Raw genomic sequence first — 12838 nt, 5'->3', positions numbered from 1 at the left:
AATCTGGCAAATTTCAGACTTAGTTGGGATTTCCGTCTGACTCTTTTGTGAATATGTAAGAGAAAGGGGTGTTTCTTTACAGCAGTTGAAAGTCTTCGAGGTCTACATCAATAGGAAGTTGCCCATATGAGCCATTGGAAGCATTAAGTTAAATAAAATTTAATTTTAGTTGTATTTGGAGAAACGTGATTTTTGATCCAATTTGAAATAAATAAATCAATTTTGCTTTTTTAAAAAAAAGCATCTACGAGGAAATATTTCAGTACTTCCCAATATTTTAAGTTTTTTTTTATTTATTTTTTTTTATTTTATGAAAACCCCAAACACGAAAGGTATCAAAACCTATAGTACTTAGTACCGTGCATGGGTTGAAGGAGAAGTGTGGGGGGAGGGGGATGCCGGGATCTTTGCTCCAGAGACTAAACATGGGTTTCACCACTTCAAGCCTCCAATAAGCAAAGTGGTGGTATTTCACCAGTTGATGAAAGTCATCTACCACCCATAAATAAAGAAGTATGTAGATATACCTGCAGATCAGACCTCGGTTTTAATGTGATACCTGCCAAATTCTATTAATAAAGAAGAAAGAATTGAAGTGCAAAAATAAATAAATAATTGGGTAACTGAATGCCCAAGGAAGCATTCAGGATAACAAGTTATTCCAATTCACTCTTTGCTTATTAATAATTCCTTATAGCAGCGTTTCCCAAACTGTTTTCCGTGAGAAATTGTAATTAATAATAAAAAAAATAAAATAAATAAATTTTGCATATTGTTAGCGTACATCACTTGTATCGTTATAATTTTTAACATTATTATTTTATTTTTTTATTTTTTCGGTTATTAATATACTGGCATAGATTAATAATCAAATAGACTGCAGAACACTATTTTGGCAGACTTTTGCATAAAGAATTATGCGTAGAGGTAATGATATAGAGGTAAGCATCTACAAAAAGTAGCAACGTAGTGATCTAATATGCCATTCCTATTCGATTTAGCCTGGATTACATGGGCTGAAGGAGGGGAAGTGAACCGATATCATAACTAAACTCACTTCCTTGTATAATTTTTTTAAAATAATTATTAGTATTTCTAAATATTATTAAAATAAATGACCAAGGAGTTGTGGTTGAAAAAAGGAACTTTAAAACGAGAAGTAAGTACTTCTAGTAGTGCAACTGTGATTGATGAAAACTAACACAATATTGTCACACTTCAAAGTGAGGATGAACAATCGCAGCCTTTTGTTCCCCAAAAATCTAAAGTGAAAAAAAAGCAGGAACCAACTAATAAAAGAACAAACGAAAGTACGATGACAGTTATTTGAATTTCGGCTTTACATGTGTTGGAAATAAAGATGCTCCTGATGCACAGTTCATCATATGTAATAAAATATTAGCAAATAGTTCTTTGGGGCTCCTGCTAAACTTGTTTCGCGAGTGTCCGTGACTAAAAAAAGTTTGGGAAACTCTGCTTTATAACAGTGCTTGAGTATCAGAAAATATTCAATCAGATGGAAAGCAAAACTTATTCAGATCTCAAAGCAGTCATGATCATTTGTTTAAAGGCAGTCCAAATGGAGATCTATGGACAGAATAGTTAAACTAATTCTTAAAAGCCTACTGTAATGGTATACAATCCTATGGTTGTATCTTAATAAAAATATGTATTTTGCCAATGAAATTTAACTTCTAGTGCAGTGTGAGCTTCCAAAAAATCTCTGTTTTTTGGGGGATGGGGTGAAGAATTGGATTTGTGCAAAAATCAATTTTCTCCCTGCCTACAGATACCTAAACTCCAAATTTTTGAAAGCAAAAGTTGGCAGCTGTGAACAAAGTATGCTTTGCATTTTAATAATTCTTCACTGCATTTTCACTTCAGAAAATATTCAGCCAGGTGAAAAAAAAAAAATATATATATATATTTCTTCTCTGATATATATATATATATATATATATATATATATATATATATATATATATATATATATCAGAGAAGTTCAATTATTTATATATATATATATATATATATATATATCAGAGAAGTTCAATTATTTATATATATATATATATATATATATATATATATAAATAATTGAACTTCTCTGGTGAAGGTTTTTAAACGCTCTTGGTAGCCAAGTGCGAACAGCAGCGCCATTGTTATTAACAAAACTGACTGCATGTCTGAAGAGACAAAAGTCTGCAACCATATTTCTTGAAGCAATCACATTCAATTGATGTCTAACAGAGAATACACAGACAATAAAATCCTAGGCAAGCTAATGTTTGAGAGCACATTTTGTGGCTGTATTTATATATGAATTGTGTATACTGTCAGTATAATTTAATTTCTGGTGCAGGGCAGATTTTAAAAAAAAAACCTGTTTTCCCTCCTGCTTATGGTTATCCAATATCTTTTCAAAAGCAAGTTAAGTAGTACTCAGTGATACTTCAAAATATCTTTTATATCTACACAAGCGCAGTGAAATGTTATTTCCAAGACTTTGCTACCCATCAGTTATAACAAACTGCATAACTAAAGAAACTCAATTACTAAGCAAATAGCTTCTTAAAAAAAAAAAAAAAAAAAGAAAACCACACACACATTTCTCCAGTTGTATTAATTTAATAAGAATTTAACAGGGAGTCTTGCTATATCCTTTTGAATTTCATACTTAAACTGTATTTGATATTGTAAGAAGAAACAGTTTCTTTCATTTCTTTCTTACAGTAACTTGCTGTTATTAGTTGCCATTGCATTTTATAATTACTGAGTTGTAGGTGATATATGAACATGATGGGGAATGCAATATTATTCTCCTGCACTTCTTATATAGTAATGATATTTGAAAGAAACAGTGAATTTTTATTAGATATGAGTTATTATTTTTTTCCTTCCTTCAAGTGTGGGTTTTCTATGTTGTGTATTTAATAAACAATGACAACTTACAAGGAATTTTATTTTATTTTTTAAAATAACCCTGAATAATTTCTTGTTATGCGAGAAGCAGCATGAAACTTGTAATATGCTTTCAAACAATGTATAAAAGTAAATTGTATTCTATTGCACCACAGAAAAGATGAATAGAAATCAGAAGATTGCTTTGCCCGTTACATAAGTTTACATCAGTTTGTCAAGTAGATCCAACCATACCCCAGTGGATTGCTGTAGTATTTGACTGAAATTCTGATTATTTATTACTACACAACACAAATTCTCCCGTGTTATTCTGTCTGAACATTGTGGGGGAACTGACCCTGGACAGACAGCATCAACCATGCAAGAACATGCTTGGATACCTGTGAGTTTCTTTGCTGCATTAGTAGTGGTTCATCTTGCTGTGCAGCCACTGTTAAGTTGCAGCATTTATTGCTTATTTAGACAAAAAATGGTATTAGTGTGCTAATTAAGTGGAGTTCATGTGTGAACGTTGCTCCATAATCATGTATGTGAGGAGGATGCACTTCTTGCTAGAATGGTCAAGTTTTGTAAAAAAAAAAAATCTATCTGCCCATAGAATAAATTTGTGACTTACATTCCTCTATGTGAATTTGTTAAAGGATAAAACTGAGTAGTCTATATATACATTATTCCAGTCTATATATACATTATTCCATTGTTCTTTAGAATACAATTTATGGTTTTGTGTATTCTCATTCTTTTCCTTTTTTTAATATAGGACAAGATCAGTGGCACGACCTCTTACAGAAGAGGAAGCATACCAGCGTCCTGCAGCAATTATAACTGAAAAAGATCTGAAAGGTTTTGATGAAATATTGCAAAACGATTCCCAAGATGGTTGGGCATCAGCACATGGAGAAATTGACTATAAGTATGTTGTTTTGGTGGGGGGGGGGGTAATAAGTTTAAGATCTAAAAAATAAATAAATAAAACTTTATCGGAGACCTGTATCCATTGATGCCATCTATATCATTTCTGAACTTTTTGTAAAGAAGTTTCTCCACAGCCTTGCCCTTGAAATTTGCATCTGCAACTACAGATAGATCATATATTCTAAAGGTCTTGAAGAGGGATAGAATTTATGATCTTAACAAGAATTAAGCTAATTTTTAATTATAAAATTATGTAAACGGCCTTAGTTTCTGGCATATAAGAGCAGTAAAACATGTTGTTTTTGTTGTTGTTATGTGGAGGTTTAATGGCACACAAGCTGCTATGGCTATAATATGCCTAAAAACATTTAGTGTAACAGTATTATAAACCAGTTAATAATGTACGGTATAATAAAGTTGAGTGTCATATGCTTATGCTATTCTTGTTTTAAGTGATTGATTACAATGTGATCATTCAGCGTAATTTTTTAATGCTGAATAATTGTAATTGTAATTCCATTTTTTGATCAATAAAAATGCAAACAATGGATATAAACGAGAAATATTTAGATCGATTTGACCAAAAATGCAGTTCCTTAAAAAAAAAAAAAAAAAAAAAAAAAAAAATTCAGTTTTTTAATTAAAAGTGATTTTTACCTAATATCTTATGACACTTTATACTCAAGGAATCATCATAAACTGTTACATTCATTTCATTAAGGTCAACAGTACTGGTTGTGGAATTTCACAGATAACTGAATTGAGATAGCAAATACAAAATGAGCAAGGTATCTGAAGTTTTGCTTATTTTGTATTTGTCTAACTGAGGATTGCATGCGTGTGTGAATGATGATTATGGCTTCCTGTAAAGTTGATTAGTTCATGAAGTTGAATTTATCTGACAGTTTTGTGGGGGATGGGGGGGGAGATAATTAGATCTTTCCTTGGCAAGGCATGATATTATAATGTTCTGCAACAAACGACTTCTATAAGCCCAACAAGATATACTACTAAGAATCGTGATGCCAGAACTGCTTTTGAGGGTATATTCGACATTTTACTGAAATGTGGGGGGGGGGGGGGGGTTAAATGAAGGATATTGAAAATGAAAGAGTGCAGAAAGTTAAACTGTGAACAGCAATAATAATTTGCAAACCTGTACAGTATTGGGATTTGGAATTTGTATATCATATTCAGCCTCACAGTTCTCTTGAAACATATTGCGTGATATAAGCATTATGCTTTAATAATAAAATTACCTATCAAGAGAAGAAAGACCAACAAACTTCGTTCATTCAGAGAACTTCTGTTGTAGAAGTTAAATTGTTGGAAAATATACCTAAGTTATACTTTCAATGAGGATTTGGTAGTTTTTGCTATCAATGTTCCTTTAAGCAGTTTCTGTAAAATATGGGATCAAGATTTGAACATTGATAGGAAAACACTTTTTTAATAAAAGTTCAAAATTTTATACAAGAATAGTTCAAGGTATGAGTGTAGTTTGTGACCTCACTTATAAGTTTGGAGAATGCGATATTTCTTGTAGTAATATTTTTATATTCTATCACTCTGAGTACAGTCGGTCCTCGTATAACACATGTTTACATTACACGAATTCGATCATACACGATTTATAAATAGGGGAACGACATCTTATATAACACGAACCGAATTCGCTTATGCACAATTCGCCTTTGTGTTTACAAGAAATGGCAGTCGAACGCAGAATCACCCCAACCGAACGCAACACGATAGGAATGAAGAGAAGATTCTGAAAATGTATGTTTTTTATATCAGTGAAGGGGAAACACATTTCACCATAATAACGTAAAAACCAACACAATTCCAGCTATCGATATAATCGCAAATGCAATTAGATGGAGTTTACTACCAGTTTATAACAGATTCCACTAGCAGAAACGAAACTGGAAATTGTTTTTATTGTTTTATGGTAGTAACCCCTAGAAATGTGCTTTAGTAAAATGTGAGGTGTTAATAGTGTATCTCGGCCTTTACGGTGTTGTTTATTCAGTTGCTACACACGCGCAGCTTTGTTTATGGGTATTAAGCGTGCCTCCTCGTTTTGTAATTGTGCTTTATTCCCTAAAATTGAGTAAAATACTTAAAAGGTGTGAAAAGGAAGCGTCCTGGTGAAGACACTGCAGATTCAGAGAGAAAAAGAAAAGCAATATCGATAAAGAGAGGCGGACTGGATCAAAAATTCTTACCCAGGAAAATTTATAGTGGCCTTATACTACGGTTTATGGCCAAAATCACACCGGCCTCTGGCCCACCGGGATTTCCCGGGTAAGGCTTATGGCCAGTCCACCTCTGTCGATAGAGAAAAAATATGAAATTGTGAAACGCATTGAGCAAAATGAAAGACCATCTGATATTGCACGTGCTACACACCTAAATGAGGCAACGCCGAGAATTACAAAGAATGCAGAGAAAATAAAAACAACTTTCATAGCAGGAACAACTCAAAGGGTAATTAAAATCCATTAGATTACGGCACAAAGAATTGGAAGAGATGGAACGGCTGTCATCTGTTTGGATAGAAAATCAAACAAAAAACAAGTTTGCTTACGATAGAAGCAAAAGCATTAGCAATATTTTATTACGACTATTTTATTTAATATAATATATTTTTTACTATTTTATTAATAAATTTTTATTATTTAAATAAATAATAAAAAATTTTTTATTATTTATTATATTATAATAAAAAATTATAATATTATTTTTTATTACGTATTTTAATCGTTATAAAATACTTACGTATTTTATAACGATTAAAAATTACCCGATTATTTATTGTGTTAGGTAATGTTTTGGTTCCAAATGTGTGTTCAATCTTGGGTGGTCGGCACCTAACCCCACTTTTCCCGTAGGGCCTGTTGTTTATATTGCACGAGGATTTCTAGGAACACAACTATCGTGTTATATGAGGACAGACTGTAATTCAATCAGAAATGGAACCTGATTATGCTGGGAAGTGTTTAAAAAAAAAAAAAAAAATACGCACACCCATATATATATATATATATATATATATATAAAAATATAAACATGAGAGATATATATCTCCCATGTTTTCACCTACTGAAAACAAACATTGTGTTCATCCTGTAATGTCTTTTCAAGATTATCCGCCTATTGCCGAAATTGCGAAAAATAATGCAAATGTATTTGGTGTATTTGATGTATTAATTTTATACAACTTAGAATTATTAGAAGTAAGTGATAGTGTTTTGCTTGTATTTTATAAAATTACTATTGATATTTAACTTAAGTAATTCTTGTCATAAGAAATAATAAAGTATATATCCAGTAAAATATAACTTTAATTAAATAGTTTGGAGCTTTCGAGGCCGAACGTTCCTCTTTGTCAAAAAATTCTAACAGAATGGAAACTTTAGAGATAAAAATTATTTTAACAGACACAGAGTTGCGTGCGGAGGAACGAGGTAGCCCATTCAACCATTAGATTGGTGTTCATTGTTGCTGCATGGATGTGCATAGTTTTGCCTCCAGTGCTTATCTAGACTTAAAACAGTTGTCTCCAAGATGGGGTGTAGTCTCATGCCTTTGCAGTGGTTCATGGTGCTTGAATTACACCCTATATTAAGTGACTCTAACCAGAGGCGGTGGCGAAAGTGTCAGGACTGGTCAATCACTTCATAGTCTCGCTTGCGATTGAGGTCATGTTGGTCAACCAGAAGTGTTCCACGATTGCGGACTGGTTGGTCTCAGCAAGGCGAATCAATCTGTTGTGTTCTGCAAGGCAATCTTGAAGACGACTCGAGGTCTCTCGTATGTAGAAGCTGTCATAATCTTTGCAGGCTATGCAGTATACTACACCGCTGCGTAAGAGAGGGGTGACCGGAGTCTTTACATTGGAAACTAGAGAATGTAAGTTTCTACCAGGCAGCTGCACGCATTTTATGTGGTATTCTCGGAGGATTTTTGAGATCTGGTCCGACACTGGATAGTAGGGAATGTTAGCACATTGTCCTGAGTTGATGGCGGTCTTTGGTGGACTGTGAGCTTCTGCACTTGTAATAAGCACTTGTTCAATATGTGGGTTGGATAGCCACAATTGATCGTCTGTCCTCACTCTGGAAATCTCGTTGCGCCTGCTTCATCTGTGCTGGAGTGGCTTCAAGTCCTGGAGAATAGAGTGCGGGCAGTGCTGTTGAGAGGCTAGGGGCATGGCCAGATCTGTAGTTGACGAACTGTCTGCACCACATTGGCTTACAGTATACTGAGGTTTCTAGATGCGGGCCCATACGTTTTACCAGGATATCCAAGAATGGGAGAGATCTGTCTACATCTAACTCTAGAGTGAACTGGAGGAACACTGACAAGGAATTGAGATACTCTAGCAGTGTTGCTTCATGGCCAAGTGGGATGATGGTGAAGATGCCACGACATATCTGTGCCATGATGCAATAGGTACTGGTTGGTTCAGGAATATGTACAATGGATTCCAGTACTACAGGCCCATTTACTCTCATAATTCTTGTCATACGTGAAGGGTTCTTGTGTTACCAGGTGGCAAGTTTAACACTGTATCGGAGAAGTATGGTTAGCAGAAATTTGGCTGCAAGTGACCCATGGAAGCTTTCATAAATATTTTTCCTCAACTAATTCAAAATAATACTTATAAAATATAAAGCAAAGTTAATATAGATGACATTTTAAGCATCTTAAGCTAGTAATAATTGTCATTTAACTTTGATCATGAGTTTACATTCATTGTGTACTTTGTGGTGATGAATGTGATGGGAGTAGAGGAGTCCTCTGGACTCCTTCTCCCAACCTTAATTTCAGGGACTACTGGGTTGTAACCCAAAATTTGAATCATTTGCTTGTGGCTTAATATTAAACAATTAAACTTTACACCAGCCGGTATTCAAATAAACAAATTCCAATCCTGCAACGAAAACACTTTATTTACAATAAAATAAAATACAATACGAGCGTATAAAATAAAATATATAGCAGTCTAAAACTGATGTGATTTAATTTACAATAAAATACAAAAAATATAAAATATATAAAATATGATGATAAAAGCGATAAAAACAGTTAATAAAATACCGTAAAAACTGTAGCTTTCGGAGATCTCCTTTCTCAACAGCATATTTCTGCTGTGCGGCACATGCTTAAATAGCAGATCCACGGCACTCGTCAAACGGTTCCTTGGGAGTAAGGCTGGAATTTCCCATTTATGCACCGAGACCGGAAATGGCCCGGGAGCGCGCTAGCTGAAACCGTTCATCTTGCCCAAGAACCACGGTTTCAAATAGGGGATGTAAGCGTACACCCTTATCTCTATTAATGGAATTGCTAGCTGCCCCAATACGTAAACTCTCAAGCCATATATGGTCCCAGAACCCCTGTGCATGATCTGTGATGACAGCATCCTCCGGGGAGATTTGATGTTGCTTCTCCCAGAAGCAATATCAACTACTATGATGTAGTAACAAAGGAACTGGATACAGGAAACAACTTTGATAGCAAATACTTAGATTTCAGAAAAATCGATACTTTTTCACACCATATGGAACAGCAGGAAACTATCTAATTTATAAAAAGCCCCCCCCCCCCCCCCCCCAATATCTTCAGAAAAGTCTAACATTTTCTGTACAGATTGGAAAATGTGGCATTAGGATCAAATTACTGCTATGGATAAAGTTGTGGCCGAAGGCAGAGAGTAGTTATTAATAGAGACCATTCTTCTTGAACTGATGTCATTAGTGGAGTCGCTTGGCCTCTGTGCCAGCTCCTTTTATTGCCTACAATATTTTATTGACAATATTAATCAAGAGATAAAGCTTATTGTCAGTGTTTGCAGATGAGCAAGTTGGCAGAGTGGTTAATGACAGAAATCAGTATGATGCTTCAATAGGATCTTGAAAAAATAGCCTGATTGCTGAGAAGTGGGAATTGAGGTTTAGCATTGAAATATGCAAGGTACTGCAAATGGGAAGCAGCAATCCCAGAATAATATACAAATTAAGTGGAATAATATACAAATTAGATCGCACCATACTCGAGGTGGGAAGAGCCTGGTGGTAATTAGATGTGCCGATATCAAGTTCTCTAACTATTGAAGACCAGGTCAGCTGAGCAAATGATATACAGGAATTTTGCAAGTATGGACAAGGAGGTGATTGTTTCTTATTATATAAGGCACTGAAAAGCAGATAGCTACAGCCAATTATGGTTCAGGTATATTAAATGGTGCAAGTCTTGATAATGTATCATTCAATGTTGTTATTAATAATTGACATTTTGTGCATATAATTTATGCAGCTATTTTGACTCATCGCACATATACGTGATTAACTGTTTGTTCCAAGACAAGCTTATTTCCATTTTAGCTCATTTTGAGTACTGCATGTTAGATGCATTGAGTAAATGAAATGTGGATGGCATTCCAACTCTTGCTTGGATGATGTGCATAAGGGAATATAAATTTAACTTGAAAAAGGGCTGTAGGCTATGTGAGGATTTGTTTTCAGCCAGAGACTGACTGATTGTTGGAAAAATGTTCTATTTGGTATTGCAGAAGTGGATAGTTTGAATAAATTTAAGGAAAAAATGGACGTTATTAGAGTGGATTGACAGATGATATATATATTTTTTTCCTTTCTTTTTTTTTTGCTGATGCTGTGTAATTTTGCTTCATTTGCCACTACTAATACTAGGCCTAAAGATTGGACTCAAGACCAGCTGATCTTGGGGCAAATCTTTAGTCTTACTTTTAACTAATAACAATAAGAAACGAGCTACAGCTAATTATTGGTTTACACATACTGAATGGTGCAAGCCCTTGATAATGTATTCTATTAATTTTTTTTTTTGCGTATATAATATAATTTACTGATTTAATTGTTCTCTTCTACTGCAGGACTCATGGCGTGTAACTCTGGCTAATTATTTCAAATATGAGCTTATTTCTCTATTAGCTACATGCATATTCCATGCATGTGTGCACACACACAATCTTATGTTAGATTACTGTATTCCTATTGGGAGAGTAGTGAATATCTAATAGACATCTCATAATTTGTTAAATTCATTGAGTACACAAGGGTAAATTTATATTAGTGTGAATATGCACACACAGGATAATATACAGAATAACTATTGTTGCATGTCTACAATGCAACAATAGTTACATTGATGACTTTCAGAAAACATCCACCCAGAGTGAACAGAAAACAGTGATAAGGGGTTCTCTGTTTCTGTGATAATCAATATGCAGTATTGTGTTACAAATATAATGGGCCCAACGGTTAAGTACTAATATAAGATTTTAATTTTATAAAAATGTTCTTTATATATTATAAAATGCATGCATTACCAATATATGAATAATTCCTAAAGGTTAAGTACTGGTATGAGGTTTTAATTTTATTGTTGACCAATTGACCAGCCCATATTTCCATATAATTAAATTAATAACACTCTGCATACTCTCTCTCACCCAGTGGATAGTTGATTGTTGGAACAACCTTCCGTCTGGTGTTGTAGAAGGGGATAGTTTTAATAAATTCAAGGAAGAACTAAAACTATTAGGCAGGATGACAGGCGATATGAGGAGGTATTGTGTTTTTTTTTTACCAAGGCTGTCTAAGCTTGCTTTCTTGCATTGTTTGCCACTAATAAATCAAATCTTAATTACGGTGTAGTTTCAAAAGAGATCAGAAAATGTTTCCACTGAATATTGCTTAAATTTCAATCTGATAGAGATATTGTAAAACTCTTTGGAAATTCAGAATCTGCATGAAATTTTCAATAAAATGTTGTCCTTTTTCCTTTAACTCTCTGCCTAGCACATTGGTAGTGAATGTCCACCAGAAGGGCTCTTAAAGTTGAAAATAAAAATATCTGTTAAGCGATGTCAAAGTGAATTTCATTTTCCTTCATTATTGGTTTAACTTTAGATTCTTTCCATTAATTGTTTTCTTATTGAAAAAGTTTGGCCATAATAAAAGAATATTTTTAAGGCTCTGAGCCTCTTGCATATGATTATCAAATACTCACTGATTGTGCAAGATTTGATTTTTAATGCACTATGATCAAATCATAGTGCCTTGCAATGCTGATTTTTCACTTGCATCAGATGTTACGTTTATTGGCATTATCCAACTACCAAAATGCGTGGGTATTTCAGTTCTTGTTTATTTCAAGTTTCACTCACACGCAGTGAAGATAACAGCCACATGGGTATTAATAAACAAATTTTAAAAACATATCTAAAATGATTTTGGGAATCATTTTGAAAATGAATTAAAAATATAAATTTTCAATATATAAAATAGATTTTTTTCAGTTGTTCATAATAGATTTAAAATAAAGTTGACTGCAAAAAGTGAACAATTTTGAATTATATCATTTCTTTATTACAAGCAAAGTAATGATGTAAAAACTTCTGATGGGCCTGCTGATGTTATTTTTATTGTGTCTCTAGTAGAGGAGCACAATAAAATTTTGTAATGCAAAGTTTGAAATACTGTCATTCACATTGAAATAACAGACTTCTATGATTTCATTATGTGCCTAACGGTAAAAACATGCAGCTGTCGAAAGATTTTTTTTCTGAGATGTATTGTATCAGTTTATTTTTGTTGATAGGTTGGGTGATAAATATACATATATTCACATACAATTAGTAAAATTATTTTCGTAATTGCTTTTCAGTGCGAAATTGGTGTTCAGTGATGATGAAGATGCCCCATCTCAAAAAAAGGAAAGGTGAGCATATTCTTTAGCAAGAGTCTTTTTCTAATAATAGTACATCATTGTTTGTGGTGGTTGTTTCTGAAGTTCTTTATAGGACATTAGCATTTCTGTCAGCCTGTGGTTAAAACCACCTATATCAAAATTTGGGAAATACCAATGGCAAACGTTTACTACATTCTCTCATTTTTGGGGAGGGAGATAATGAATTTTGAGGCAGTGACAGTACTTAAAATTGGTTCAG

General features: G+C 33.6%; 1 protein-coding gene across 4 annotated transcripts in view; it reads left to right on the top strand.

Moving 5' to 3' along the window:
* LOC150087353 (uncharacterized) overlaps positions 1 to 12838 on the top strand; it is a 521069-nt gene that overhangs the window by 145878 nt on the left and 362353 nt on the right. For all 4 annotated transcript variants that reach the window (XM_090371151.1, XM_090371150.1, XM_090371149.1 and 1 more), the window contains exons 8-9: positions 3683 to 3835; positions 12556 to 12609. In XM_090371151.1, coding sequence (XP_090227277.1) covers positions 3683 to 3835; positions 12556 to 12609 — 207 coding nt within the window. The remainder of the gene's footprint in view (positions 1 to 3682; positions 3836 to 12555; positions 12610 to 12838) is intronic.

This window comes from Mastigoproctus giganteus, chromosome 4 (assembly GCF_048544385.1).
Source record: "Mastigoproctus giganteus isolate SK-2022 chromosome 4, ASM4854438v1, whole genome shotgun sequence".
Classification (NCBI taxonomy): Eukaryota; Metazoa; Arthropoda; class Arachnida; order Uropygi; family Thelyphonidae; genus Mastigoproctus; species Mastigoproctus giganteus.
This window is presented reverse-complemented; position numbering and strand designations above follow the sequence as displayed.